The 15301-nt window shown below is 48.6% G+C and overlaps 1 protein-coding gene across 2 annotated transcripts in view; it reads right to left on the bottom strand.

The window, feature by feature from the left end:
* The window catches only part of ADCY8 (adenylate cyclase 8), a 155751-nt gene extending 140909 nt beyond the window's left edge, over positions 1 to 14842 (bottom strand). Inside the window, exon 1 of one of the 2 annotated variants that reach the window (XM_016215999.2) lies at positions 13904 to 14842. In XM_016215999.2, the coding sequence (XP_016071485.2) occupies positions 13904 to 14842 (939 nt within the window). The remainder of the gene's footprint in view (positions 1 to 13903) is intronic. The other variant, XM_087825204.1, reaches the window with a different exon arrangement.
* Positions 14843 to 15301: the final 459 nt, after the last annotated feature.

The following is a 15301-nucleotide window of genomic DNA, read 5'->3' on the forward strand; positions in this document are numbered from 1 at the left end:
CATCCTCTAAAGAAGCCAGAACTACCATCTGGCCCTGAACACTAGCCCTGGGCAATTCCCCCCTCCCTGTCCCCTCCCTCCCCTCCTCTCTCCCTCCCTCTCTGCACCATAAATAAGTATCTATTGAAGAGGGGCTGCTGAGAAATCCCGGTGAGCAAGCAAATCAGACCCATTCCCTGTTTTCATTGCACTATTGTCAGGTAGGAAAGATGTGGAACTAACACACACACACGCAGTGGTATGTATTTTCTAAGAAAAGTAGGGGGATTTAAAAATGTGATTAAGTTGTGACCCACTAGAAGGCAGAGGAAGCCTCCCGGAGAAAGTTTCCTTGAGCTGAGACTGAAGGAAGAGCATCCCAGGCAAAGAAAGGAAACTCAGACAGCTCAGAGGCAGAAAAAGGCATGGGCCTTTCAAGGAACTGAAGGAAGGTCATTGTGATTTTAGGAGAGAGAGAGATATGAAGAATGGCACCACGGGAGGGAGACAGAGTTGAGATCTGAAAGGTGGGTCCCAGGAGCGATGTTAGCTACCAATATTTACTGGTGGGTTCTAAGCTCTCATCATAAGAAAAACACCACCCTGGTAACACTGTGGACAGTAGATTGGAAAGGGTCAAAAGTGGATGCCGGGAGGCTACTGTGATTCAGATGAGGAACAGCATCTCCTGCACTAAAGCGAAGGAGCAGAGACAGAAGTGGATAGATGTGAGGATATTCGGGAGGCAAACTTGTCAGGAACTTGCAACCGATTGGCCACGAAGACTGAGAGAGGACAAGTGACGGGGGTACGTATGGTCTTTCTGGCTTGGGCATCCGCAGGGATGGAACAGAGATCCCTGGATTCATTGGGATCAAGACCCAAGATAAGCACAAGTTTAGGGGCAACTGCTAGATGTCAATGTCCAGCACCCCTTTTTAAGATTTAGGTGGTTTCTTTTCTGCTTTTTAGAGTTCAATTATTCTACATCTTACCAATTATTTATAACATCAAGAGTCACAGAGTCATAAGCTTCAAATTAGAAGGGATTTTAAAAATCATTAAGTTCAACCCCTTCCCCTTTGCCCCCAATCTCTGATGATGGCATCTGGCTTCTGCTGAGACCTCCAGGAATGGCTTTTTAACCCCACAAGGCGTGGTGCAATTTCAAAGAGTTATAAATAGGAAGGTGTCTGTTACTTCCTTTGGGAAATAGTCCCAAGAATCTTCTCCAGCCATAATGACTGCCTGGCATTTATTCGAGTGCTATAAATTATACATCAGATGACACAGCATCTGATCTGGGTCTTTCTGGTCCCCGAATCTCAAGTATGGAGAAAAAAAATCACAAAATGAAAATGGCTCTGTTTGTCTTAGATGATAAGATTAAGTAAGTATAAGAGAAGAGATGCAATGTTATCTCAAGGAGCAGTCAATGTTAATTTATTGGGCGATGCACCATGAACACATTTTACAGCCAGTATTGATTAGAAATTGCATTTGGATGTTGGTAATGGAGAATTAAAATAACAGTGAGCTGAACAAACTTGGAGTCTATTTTATGTCGCACAAAAATTATCCAGGGATGAGCAGTCTAGGGCTATTATGGTGACTTTGTAGTATTACCAGTGCCCTAGGATTCTTATTTCCTAGTGGCCCACCATCCTACGGTGTGACCTCCATCCTCAAGGTCCGCTCATCTTCCTGGCGGAGGTGCCATTGCACCTGCTGGCCAGGCAGACGGGGTGGGGTGTTGCCAAAAGGCAGACCCCACCCCCAGATGACTCAGCCTGAAAAAAATAAGTTTATTAACTAGATTTTAAAATGGTCTTTTCAACCTTTTTTAAAAAACATCCAAATTACCTTGAACCAAGGTCTTTTTATGCACAATGTCAAATGAAAATTTGTTTCCACCGTCCACAAATTAGGAAAGACTCTGCATAACTGAAGACCCCATTGTGGCCATCTGTAGGGTGATGTATCAGCATTAAGTGCAACAGGGTTTCTCTTCTTTAGAAGAATGTTCTAGATACATGACAAAGGACCGACGTTTTTGCATGAACACTGAAGTGATGTGCGGCTTGAAAGGGTGCGGGCCGCCTCTCATCCCGAGGAGCAGTGTCTGCATCTAGCCTGTGCGGTGACTGTCACTTGGGGAACCGGTGGGGCCCTCCGGTTGCACCGGCCATTCGGGCAGTGAGCCTGCGGACGGCTGCCCTGTGCCTGGCAGACTTCCACGCCGAGGGCAGAGCCAGGCAGCCTGCTGCTGTGTGACCACGTCACACCCATCTGTGTTTCAGGAGCAATGCCACCCACCGCCCAGGGCCGGGTTCCTGCTATTGGTTCAAAACTCTCATATTCCTCAGCTCCTGTCGTATTTATAAACAGAGACGTTCCGACAGCAGCTTGTCATGGATGAGATGACTGACGCACAGCAGGCTGAAGTGAGTTGCTCACGGCCACCGGGCCTGTTTCCCGGGGTCTCAGGCGACGAAGAGGAAGGGGCCACGCCAGCCCCCCGTGGGGTTACCCGGGCTGCCTGAGGGCCCGGCTCCTCCGCTTCAGGGAAACTGACGGGAAACAGCCTGGGGGTCACCGCTGACACCCACAGTGGGGAAAAGCCGGGCCGCAATTCTGACAAGCGCCACCAAGTCATAATTAAATATTCAAAAGAAACAATTGCCTGTCAATTAAATATCTCAGTCGCTAATCCCTTCCAAACAAATCAACGGACTAAAATGGCACACGCTTTACAACTCGTGGTATCCAATGTAATTAAACCACTAGGGCAAATTAAATATTAAATACCACCCAATAAGTAATTCTCTCAGCATGTGCTACATCCTTACTCCCGCTTCTCTTTCTTCTCGGAGGTCACAGACCTCGGCAAACCGCGTTCACTCTGAGCTTTGTCATTAGCCGATGTTGGGGGCAAGTCAACCAGGCGAGTACGCAGACCCCGCGCTCATTCACCGCAGCTCCGGGGAGCGCGAAGCTGACGGCCCAGGAGCCTCGGGAGCGGTCTCGCAGTGACAGGGTTCCAGAGCGGCCAGCAGTTAATTCTGCGGCCCCAGCAGGCGGGGGGCCGCACAAAGCTGCGTCGTGCCGGGTGTGGAGCCCGAGGCCAGCCTCTGAGGATGTCGAGGTGCCCTGTGCAGGGCAGGGTGCTCCCGGCGCCAGGGAGCGGTGGCGAGATGCCAGCGTCTCTGCCATTTGGGCTGCTAATGTCATTTCTCTTCTTCATTACTTTTAACTCATTGCCTCCGAAACTAACAGAGTTCATTGAGATAAAGTGGCCTTAAAAGACCGTCAAATTGAGGGGCAGCTTTGAAATGAGACAGATGTGGTCCCGAATCCTTTATGAGCTGTATGACCGAAGGGAAATGACGCAACTGCCCCGAGCTCGTGTCCTCGCTCTGAAGGGGAAGCCGCAGTGTTGGTGCCGCGAAGCCTGCGCGGCAAGCCTCCTGCGGGCGCCCCTGTGACCTGCCCGCGTCGTTCCAGCGGTATACAAAGGGACAGTGCCTGTCCTCGAGGAGCGCGCGGGTTAGTAACGGAGACACGGGGAAACCCTAATTCCAGCCTCGCCCGACGGCCCCTCTCCCTCCTTCAGTCCTAGCGAAGAAACACGTTCTCATTTCAGTTCAAGTCAGGCGCCTCCTTTTACATCCGAACCGGGGCCAGCCCTAGGCTGAGGCAAGCTGGGTGCCTGGGGCGCACAGTTTCAGGGAGCACTTCCTCTCAAGGTCGTAGGAGCTCAGGGCTCCATGTCACTCGGCTTAAAAGCACTTAATTCAATTTGTTCTTTCTCATGACTAGAGAAGGAGAGGACTTTTCATTTGATATCGACCGTCTGGGGCCACCAGCCTATTCTTCAATGAGCTGCCCGCCACCAATAGGCTAGGAAGGCTCACCCAAGTTTTGGGGAGAGTTTGACTTTGAATTTAGAAGAAAACACATTTGTCCTTACTGATTTTGATTCTGTTTCTGGAACTGACTGTAGAAAAATGAACTAAGTGGAATAACAATTCACAAAACTGAAAACAGAAGACTTACACTCATGACCTTTCTTGGGATGTCATGAAGTCTGCTTTAGTTAACTTCATTGGGTTCCTGTGTCCAAAATCAAGCTTTATTTTGCTTTTAGGCAGTCTACAGACAAACTGGTCCTGTTAGGATACAACCTGGTGTTTATGTGATAGGTTTTAAGCTGGGATGTAAAATCCCATTGCCTCTCATTGCCTTTGTACAGACCACTCCATGTGGGAAACGGTGGACTAAGCAATTATCCAGGGACTACGTTCAGCAAAGTCAACTGGTTTTGGTCAATGTCTTCCTTTCAGAATGAGGCCACCAGCCGGGCTGGTGTGGTGTCAGGAGTCAGGTAGGGAGGTGGGGGCACCTCTGACACAGATGTACCTGTGTGAAGCCAGAGGGTGAATACCACTGGGGACCAGAAGGGGGAACCACTGGGAGGTCAGGTCAAAGAAGCAATTTGGGGCCTACAGCAAAGCAAAGAAGGCCTGAGGGAGGTGCTGGTGTTGGGATTCAGAGCCAGTAAGCTGGAGAGACAAGAAGAAGGAGGCCAGGGAGAGGGTAAGGACTGCGTTAGTACTTGGACTCTATTTTGGATGGGTGGGCTGGGTCTATTTAAAATTGTCAGCAATGGACAAACACCTTTGAATAAGGTAGGTTCATATTTTTCCTTCCTTTTTTCTTTTCTTCTTCTACTTTTGTTTTTTTAATTAAATAATCTGGACAATCACTTGAATTTGTCTTTGTGTTATGGGCTACAAGTCCTTTGACATGTGTAGCAAAATCTCAGCTTGTGGCTTTCAGCCCAAAATACTTCAGTACACTTCTGTCTGTATTGACCAGAGACACTGATTTCTGGTCTTTCACTGGTTTTTCATTCCCTGTTGATGACCGTGTGACTGTGTGTGTTGGGGGTATCCTAGGGGAAAGGAGATGGTCATGTAATATTCATTCATTCCATTCATTTAAAAGTGCGATATTCAGAGCTCCCCATGTGCCAGGTGCTAGGAACCCAAAGATGAGCAAGGCAAAATCTTTGACCTCCAGGGGCTCACAGCCTGGTGGGCATATGGGAATATTATTACGTTTCTCTGTTAGGGGAAAAGGCAGTGTGTAGCGATATGCCAAGCAGAGGGACTTAAGCCTTGCCTAAGCACCATGTCTGCCCACCCTTGTGTGGGGATGGGTTGCCTGGAGCTACAAGCCAAGCTGGTCACTTTTTAGCTGGGGTCACTGTGAAGCAGAGCTACTGGGAAGCCAAGAGCTGCAGACCAGCCTGACCTTCTCCAACACAAGGCAGGCGCTCCCTTCCCCTGTGTCTTCTGACCATCAGGGTGGGGTGCGTTCAGTTTGTCATAGGTGATGGGGTAAATAACTGACATATTAGCCCTTCCCTGGGGCCCTTTTACATTCCCCACTAGAAAGGAAAGTCCATCTACAATATTTTTGAGAGTCTGACTTCCCTAAAAAATCTACTGCAGCTTTGACTTTTCATTTGTTAGAGATCTGCGTGGAAAGCAGCCCAAGACTTGCCTTGACATAAAATCTTTACTGAATGCTGTGTTCCAGACGTGGTCTAAGAGCCAGGGACAAAGCTACCACCTCTGCCCCAGAGTCACAAACTCCCTCTCCAAATCCATTCAAGGATCAGCCTTATTCAGCAGCCACCTTTGACTGTTCAGTACACAGAGCCTAGAGCCCAACAGGCAGTCAACAGATATCTGCTGAATAACTTACTTTCTCAGTCTCATTTCTCCCTTTCTTCCTACTGCGATCCCCAGTCTTCACGAGGCAGTGACATCTAATCCATTTCCGCCGTCCCCTCTTGCTGGTGGAGTGGCCTTGTGTCAGAATCCTGGTCCCCCAAATATAAGCAGGCATTGTTGGGCAGGGATTCTGGAGGAGCTCCTAAAAGGGCAGCTGACTCGGGTGGCAAATGCCTTGCGGCCACTTGGCCTTTTGTTCTTTGCCGTCTCCGTTTCCCTGCCTGCAAAGTGGCCACGATGGCTGGGAGATGCAGCCAACGGCTTTCATCTGACCTTGAGGACAAGACCTCCCTGTACAGGCATCTCCTTTCAGCCATGCCTTGTGGGTTGCTGTACAGCTTCCCCTGGAAGAATCCCTGGTCAAGGAGCTCATCGCTTCAAAAAGCAGCTCCGTAGGCAGGTCTATTTGTTACAAAGCCTCAGCTTTAGATGAACCACCATCTCCGGTGCTGCAGCGACCACCTATTGGTCTTCATTCTATTCTGAGGACACACATAACACAACCGGTCTATTTTCATCACGGCAGCACCCCTAAATATTTGAGGGCACCTGCCACATCTTTTCTACACCTTTTCTATCCCCAGGCCTCTTTTGGGGGGGGTCCTGTTCTGTTCAATTTCTTACGCTGCATTTCTCCCCATGTTCGGAGTTAAAGAAATATATGCATTTTGCTTAAGGATCCCCTAATCCTTTGCCGGCCCCATTTCACAAGCAATCCTGTGTACTCAGCATGCGATCACACACAAAGAAGGGGAAAATATTCTGAAATGATTTACTCCAGCCAACTGGAAAACCGGCTGACACAGGACAGGATGTGTTGTTTACAAAATGCTTCAAAAAATAGTTCTTGATTCATGTGAAAATTGTATGCTGGTCAGCAGTTTATACAGAGACAGCAGATTTAACAATGTGCTCATTTAAAAAACACATCCCAAAACGTTAGTATGATTTAATTTCACCTTGAGCTCATGTCTTCACCATGAATAATTTGATCATATCCTGATATAGGAGCATTTGAGGCTTCGAACAAAGAGTAGGCAAAAAAGTCAGGAAGTGGGGTGGAAAGGACAGAAAACCCTGGTAACTAATGAATGTACAGGGTTTTGCCCATACTCAGTCACTATCTAGATCAATGAAATTCAAGTATCAAGTCGCAGACTCTCCCAATCAGAGTCCCATGCAGAGATATCAAGGGAACAACGTGTTGCAGGTCATCTGACATCACATTGAGTTACAATCCCAGCTCACTGCTTGAGAAGGTGCTCACATAGTTGCATTTATTGGTGGAATGGTGTTTGTTCCTCCCAGGATGGAGCCAGGCCTCCCTGGGAATGTCTGGCACTTCAGTGGTTAATTAATCTACTCTGCATTCTTCCTCTCCCCTGCAGGGCTGACTGTGAAAAATCTTGCAGTGAGAAAAGCTGGCTTCCAAAGTGCTGTTTAAGTGACCTGACTTCTTAAAATAGTCCTTCATAAACAAAGCTCACACGATATAATTTGAGTGTGTAAATCCAATTACGTTTCTTGGGGACTCACAGGGGAGGTTATTCCAGCTTCTACTGCTCTGTTGCGGCCGGCTGGGTAAAGCAGTGGTCCTAGACTCAAGCCCCAACAAATGCAGGGGAAGAAATCGTTTACAGAACCCATTCCCTTGCCAATTGAGGTTCAAACAGATAGATCACAGAAATTCACCAGCCTTCAGTTTCTGTTACCTTGAATTCCAGCCCAGAGAAACCAAAGAACAAGCTTCCCAATCAATACATCAAGTGGACTGATACACTGTCCAGCTGCCTAGTCTGGGCCTGCTGGTCTCCCAGGGAATCAATAGTGCGTCCATTTGTTGGTGAGAGGAAAGGTTTGAGATGAATGCTGTAAGTGTTTCTTATGTTCTGCAAATAAACACATGTAGGACCAACTGAAATAGACACACTTGTGAAATGAATAAATTAGCATCCGAAGAAATATTTAGACAACAGTGAAATGTCATATCAGCATGATTGTAGTAGTGTCCTTTGATTACATATTGCCAGCAGCACCGAATTTGGGAGAAACTTAAAAAAAAAAAATCTTTCCTCCTCTTTATGCTTGGTTTCACTTGTGTTTTTTTTGTTGAGCTCTTAAAATGCCATCAATCATCAAGGTGTAAATATGACTAATGCATTTGTCCTACTTAGCATGACATTGCAGCAGCTGCTCCAGAAGTGAAGTCCTCCCAGTCTGCCCAGTTCTAATCCAATTATGCTCTGACCCACTGATACCAGTCAGATGACATTACCGGATATGAAAGAAAACGCATTCATAATTCAATCTTGCAAAGCAAGCACCCGACAATCTTTTACAACTCTCTCTAAATCAGATGTCAAGTCTATGTGCAACTTCAGGGCAAAGGTATTTATAGACCAGGATGACTAGATTTAATTGGTCGTTTAAGAAGTTATTAAAAATATCCTGTGCAAAGCCTAATCTTTACCCACCCCCACCCCAAAGCGGAGAGGGGGGAAAGGAAAGGAAGGAAAAGATAGGACCAGAAAGGATAATCGCTGGTATTTTTCACAAGAGAGAATGTTTCCATTTCTAGGCATTAAGAGGAATTTCTTGGGGATGTTGACACTCCAATCTGTTTTTGAGAGTCATTTTCTCAAACAGGCTGGGATGAGGCAATTATTTTTTTAAAGCCTATAAGAATTGGCTGCAGGAAAATGGACAGGGATGGAGATATTTGGGCTTTTAAAAGGTGTGCACCATAACCAGCGAGGGGAGCTCATTTAATGAATCTTTGTGTGTTTGAAGTGAGTTCCTACCTTGATATCAACTACCAAATTGGGATGATTTCAGTTACATGTCATTTGCTGTATGTTAAATAGTCATATGATTCCCTTTATTTGATTTGAGTTGGCAGATGTTCACAAAGAACACACAATATATGCTTATGTTTAAATTTTACAAATGGGGGGAGATGTTGGTAATTCCATTATGCTTACTTTATCTCTACTGGGAAGTCAGCCCTTCACTTAAATGACCAGAAATGCATTTGAAAGCACATGCAAAGCCTGCCTCTCTCCTGACCTCCACCTGCTCGTACCACAAACCACGACCCTCCCCAGTACAAAAATGCATATTCCCCCAAAGGATTTTTTAAAGGCCAAATGATAAGCTAAACATCTCTTGCTATTCATCAAGTTTAATGACCACAATTTAATTAGCACTTTTCTGGCTCTGGTCTCTACTGTTTGATGGGATGTGTGTAAGGCAGGAAAGAAAATGCTGCATGGGAAATTCAGATCTGACACGTGACCTTGAGCACTAACCAAGCTGGCCTCGCACACCTGGCTGCCTTTGCTCCCAGGGCTATCTTGGAGGAATCACCTCCACGCTGACATTTCCGCTTATCTACCTCACCAAGAGGTTACTGAAGATTAATTAGCCACAAGCTTTAACATTTTAGAATCCCCCAGAGGAAAGCATAAAGCAGCAATCTTTCTGGTTCCTATTTCTGCCTCTCAGTTTTCCAATAGCTAAATGATTTTCAGCATCTTATCACTAATGAGCTGAAGATTGAGAACGAAATGAGTTTCAAATGTTAGGTAGCTCAGAATATTGTCATCAGCAACTAAAATAGAGGAAAATGCTAATTATAGCAACAGTGCTTAGAATTTATCTACCCCGTGAAAGAACCTAGCAAATATAACCTCATCAATAATATTTTATTTATACCTATAATGTCATTTTGTAATGAATTTTCAGATAGGTATATTGAGGTAGCAGGATAAGCAATTTATTTAAGATGTGGGAAAAAAATCTGTGTCTTAGACTCTGGACAAAGATACTAGTATCATTAGTTTCAATCACACACGTGGAGTTGATTTAACTTGAAATGGGTGAGGTATCACTGTAGCCCTGGTGTAACCTACAGCTGAGCTTTGTCAGGGTGAACACAGCAGGAGCCCTTTAAACTGGGCTTTGAACCTTCACTCAGTATTTCCACTCAGTATGTTCACTCAGTATTTCCAATGCCACTTTGGACCTAGAAAATATATGGGTCATAACAGCTGCCCTGGACAACAGTCTCTTTGTTTGGATGGGAAGTCCACGACTCGAGGGAACTTCTCTGTTCAGTGAGTGGAGAAAACATACGCCATCTCTTCGCTGCTGGCGAGGGACCTCCTGGTGGGCCCTTTTAGGTTCCATGCTGTATCCCCAGTGGAAAGCACGTGCTGATCTAGGTGAGCACAGGACTCTGTCTCCTTACAGGGCATCTGGGGGATTTGCAGCTTGGTTGTTATCCTGTCAAACCTTCCCTTCAGGAGGGGAAGGGGAGATGGGGGTTCTCACAGCTTGGATTAAGGGAGCCCATCAGTGGCTCACTGGTCACTTTGGAAATGGCATTTTCAGTGAAGTGAAACGGTTGCTCAGGTGTTCTGACTGTACACTCGTTCTCGCTTTCTGCTTCTCGAAAATGCTAAATTAAATGTGAGCCACCCTATTAATGGGAATCAAGATTAACGTAGAGAAAGATGATACTGCAGTGTTTATGGCCTTCAACTGACAAATTTGCATCCAGTTGAGAACTGCGATGATGAGCTTGCTACAAAAAGCCTATTCCCAGCAATTCATTTCTCTCGTTATTTCCCTCTGCCTTTTCCATTAAATGTTAATTCAGGTACTATATGGGGTATGACACTCTTAAGTAGTGAAACAGGTACTCCTCACTCTTGAGCCATTTCAAGCACCTATGTGTTTAGAAAGATAGCCCCTAACAGGCTCCTAATAAAGACTGGCACCGGCTCTAGGATTTCAATCCTGCCTCAGCACCTGTTAGGGTCATCATCGTTGGGACATCCCTTTAAAGCTTCGAAGGACCATTTCATTTCTTCTCTGAAATGAAAATGAAGGGTGATCCCATCTGTCTGTCATCATTAGATGTGATCCTGGATGTAAAGGCACTTAGTTACATGTAAAACACTGTATAAAAGTAAAGGATTAGTATTGTGCTCTGACTTCTCAAAGGTATTTGTGTGTAGAAGACTGCCTCACGTAGACACAGCGTATGTGTGTGTAGAAGGCAATCACCAACACGTCAGGGGACTTGGCTATTTTATAATATTGTCTATGTAATGACTAGTCTTGTTTACTCAAGTGACTGTTTGTTGAGTACCTACTATGTGCCGGGCATTTTTCTAGGTGCTGCGGATAAAGTAGTAAACACAACAATGTCTTTGCCCTTATGTGGTCTTTACCTTCTGAGGGGGTGGGGAAGAAACACCATAAATGTAAACAAATCAGATAATTTCAGAAAGCGGATGTGCTCTGGAGAAATAAGACATGCCCTGCACTGGGGAGTGCGTCTGAAATAATGAGACTGTGTCAGTCATGTGAGCACCTGGGAAAACTGTCTTAGGCAGTAGGCACAAAGGCAAAGAAGTGGGAGAGAGCTTGGGATATCTGAAAAACAGAAAGTGGGCAGTGTATTTGGAGCCCGACGAGAAGAGAAGGAAGGGTAATTCAAGAGAGAAGCAGCAGCCAGCTCACAGACGCTCAGGCAGGCCATGGTAGGGAGCTGGGATTTTATTCCAGCTGCTATGCGAGGTCGTTAGCAGGCTTTAAACACATCTTGTACAGGGTGGGGGAAAAGCAGGGTCACCGTTGTTGGTATGGGAAATGATACAATAATTAAGAAATGATAATACAAGAATAAACTCTGTGTTTGCGTACTCAGAACTGTAAGCCTACTTTTGCCCCACTCTGTACACTACCAAACAGGGAGAACTAAAGGGCACCTATTCAAAAATCACAGGTTTACAAAAAACAAACGAGGACCTCGCTTCTCCTCTTCCTCCTTCCGTGGGAGGTAAGAAAGAAGCTCGGGGCTCTAGAGGGCGCCAAAGGAAAGCGTTTTGGAGCCAAAGCCACAGAGGTTCTTTCAGCACCTGAAGGAAGGACAGCGCCGGCTGTTGAGCCAGGTAGAAGGCGTCCCAACAACTAGTTCAGCTGCAATTCCTCCCCACGCGGAGAGTCCAGTGAGCTTGGTTTGCATGCACCAGGGCCTTGGTTTTCAGAGTGAAGCATTGTTTAGGATGAGATGGGCATGGGAAGACATTTTGGAGTTATTTTTAATCTTCTGCCATCTGGTAGTATTTGAGTAGAGTATAAAACAAATACGGAGCCAAAATTTACTTTCTGGATTCATTTGGCACAAAAAGTGTCTCTATATTTAGAAAATATTCATCTTTTGCCACTTAGGATGTGTTATTCCAAATACTGTTCCAAACCGACTTGATGAAATCTTTTGGTAATGTGTCCTAAGGAAGGCTAGTGTTTGGAAAAGCAGTCGCCCATAATAAATGGAATTTTCTCCTATAGCTGGGCTGCACTGTGGAAACAGCTTATAGTGAAAAAAAAGAGATGGGAAAAGAAAGAAGAGAGGGGAAAAGAAGGAGACAAGAAGGGGGGGAGGGAAGGCAAGCAAGAGAGAGATGAGAAATCCAATGACACTTAGGCACACAGCAACAAAAATGCAAAAAAGAATGATAAAACTTGGGAGAACGTGAGAGATTCAGATGAAATTCAGTTTGGATCTATGTACAAAATACAAATAAAATATAATTTTATACAATCCCAAGTCGAATCTTTATCATATGTGGGTATTAAAGGTCCCTGGTAATTTTGATACAACATTCATTACTGTCTTTAATGAGGGAAAGTGCAGCTGGTCAGCCCCTACTAACCGAGGCTCTCACTGGCCCGCCTCATGCCTGCTGACCTTCGCCGTGTATTTTATATACTCTGCTCTATGCAGGGAGACTTCAAAAAGCTCTGCAAAAGCCACCGACCAGATGACTAACCTAAGCAAACACAGACAGAGTCATCAGAGAAGCGAGAGAAGCCCAGAAGGTCGATGATGGGTCAACCACTCACACCTTGCCAGCGCTCTAAAAATCATGATCGGTTTTCAGAGGTGTTGTACCAGTTTGCTCTAGACCATCTATTCAAAGCCGGCCACAAGAAGAGGACTTTTTAAGCTTCTGATGCAGCAAAAGTGGTCCAGAGCTGGAGGCTAGAGCAGGAACACACGGAGCAGCCAGCTCCGGTCCCTGCACCTCTCCCCAGCCTTCTACTGGAAGGCACTTCAGCTGCATGCTCCCCTCATTTTTATCGAGAAGCCCCCGAATTTAGCCTCCTGTTACCTACCAGACATTTGGCAAAGAAAGTGCCAGACCATTAATTATCTATTGATTCTAATGAATTTAAACAATAGGGGCACTGTCTACCTTCCCATTCACAGACAATGGGAACTCTGTTCACCTAAACACATCCATATTTAATGGGGAGAGATAGGAAGACAGGGGGAGAAAGGAGAAAGAGACCTAAAGAGTCAGGTTCCACCTAAATATTTCAAACCACCGACATCAAAATGCCCCTTTTCAATTAAGCAAAACTTGCTTTCTCTGTCAGTGACACTTCCCCCAGCCCCAATTTCCGAGGCTGACTTATGAGAGCCTTGGGGTTGGCTCCTGCAGGAGAGATATCATCTTAGGTCCCCAAGGCAATAAAGAATTCCCAGATAAAAGTGTGTCATAGGGTTGTCCGAAGTATTGGGTGAGATAACATAGGTAGGGTTCCAGCACCCGCAATTAGTATGTATTTAGCAAATGTTGATTCCTCCGAGAATTGAGGATTTGTGGCCCAAAGACACACAGCAACGCAGCCCTGAATCCCAGAGTCCCTTACAACCAACCCCCTGCTGTGACTCTCATGAGTAAGGCGCTTAGAGATGGGTCACCTTCTCAACTGGGTGCTTCTCCTCCCCTGTCTCCTTCGCCAGAAACTACAGACCTTGGGGATGCGTGCACGTGCGGAACGGAAAGAAGGCGGCTTCCCGGCTGATGTCAGAGAGGACTCACAGAATCAGAATACAGGGGTAGGCTTGAGAGAAACTTTAGAGGTCCGTTAGCTCCAGTTCCTCTAAGAAAGAGAAATACCGCCCACTAACACCCAGGACCTCCCAGGTCAAGGCCTGCGCCCGGCTGGGGGAGGGGGCTCCAGCGAGCAGGCCACCGCGGGCAGGAAGCTGTTTCTAAATAACCCAGGGGAGTCAGGGGGAGAGCAAGGCGGGGAAGAGTTACCTGGTTGATGGAAATGACCGCCAGCCGGGGGATCACCACTTGGAGGACCACCTGCAGCAGCGAGGTGCCCAGGCCGGCCAGGATGGCCCAGGTGAGCGGCAGCGGCAGCATGCTGTAGGTGGCAAAGAGGGTGAAGAGCACGTAGCCGATGCCGTCGCCCAGCAGCCCGTAGCCAAGGCCTGCTGCCAAGATCTGGGTGGTCATGGCCACCCAGGTGACCACGCCGCTGTACTGCAGGTAGGTGTGCGAGGTGGTGTCCTTCCTGACCACCACCAGCGCGCAGATCACCACCTCGATGCCCGTGAAGAAGCCCAGCAGGATGCCCTTGAGCGGGTCCATGGGGGCCGAGGCCAGGCTCAGGTGGAGCACCAGGAGGGTGAGTTTGGTCAGCACGTCCAGCACGTTCATCACCACCTCGGATTTGCGCCTCTGGCCCAGGAAATACCGCTGGTAGAGGCGCTCCAGGTCCCGGGACTTGAAGGAGTTGCGCAGGGTGGGGAAGATGACCCCCCGGTAGCTGTAGCCCCCACTGAGGAAGAAATCCGAGTTGCTCGGGGCGCAGTCGAGGTGCAGGAAGCCCAGGTCGCCGCCCCCGCCGCTGCCGCTCGCGCTGCCGCTCGCGCTGCGTTCCGGGAAGACTTTGGCGCCGCCGGCGCTGTGCGCCCTCTCCCCGGGGCCCAGCGCGTACGCGGGCAGCGCCGAGTCGCCGCCCAGCTGCGGCGCGCGGCGGTCGGGGCCGCCGCCGGCCGGGTCCGAGCCTTTGCCGGAGCCGCCGCCGCGGGTCCCGTGGAGGAAGCGCTGCTCGGTGATGTGCCGCACGGCCGTCTGCCACAGCAGCCGCTGCGGCCGGGAGCCGCTCCCGCCGCCGGCCGGGGGCGTCGGGTGGATGGTGTAGAGCTCCTCGCTGCCGCCGAGGCAGCGCACCTCGGAGAGCTCCATGGCGCGGAGGCGCGCAGCCCGAGGGAGCGGCGGGGGCGCTGCTCAGGACCGGAGGCGGCCCGGCGGGAGCGCGGCGGCGAGCCCTTCCGCCCCGCCGCCCGGTGCAGGACGACCGCCGCTCGTCAGGTCATGGTGTGCCCGGGGGCAAAGGGCGCCCGGAAGGCCGCGGCAGACCCGGCCGCGTCCCGGCGCGCCGCCCTCCCGCCCACCGCGCGGCTCGGGGCAGCGGCGCCGGCGATCTGTCCGCAGGATGCGCGGGCTCCGAGCCGCGCCGCCCCTCCCCGGGCTTAGGCTTCTGGGCTGGTTCGCGGGCTCGGCGTCTCGGCGCAGCCTTTGGTCTCCAGGAGGCTCCCGGGCTGCGCGCTTCTGCCGCGCGCCGGGCGGGTCCTGGCTGCGGCGCTGGGCTCGGACGCCCACGGCTCGGCGAATGAGGGGGGCCGGCCTGGGGCGACCGGCGGC

This window comes from Miniopterus natalensis, chromosome 16 (assembly GCF_054644295.1).
Source record: "Miniopterus natalensis isolate mMinNat1 chromosome 16, mMinNat1.hap1, whole genome shotgun sequence".
Taxonomy (NCBI): domain Eukaryota; kingdom Metazoa; phylum Chordata; class Mammalia; order Chiroptera; family Miniopteridae; genus Miniopterus; species Miniopterus natalensis.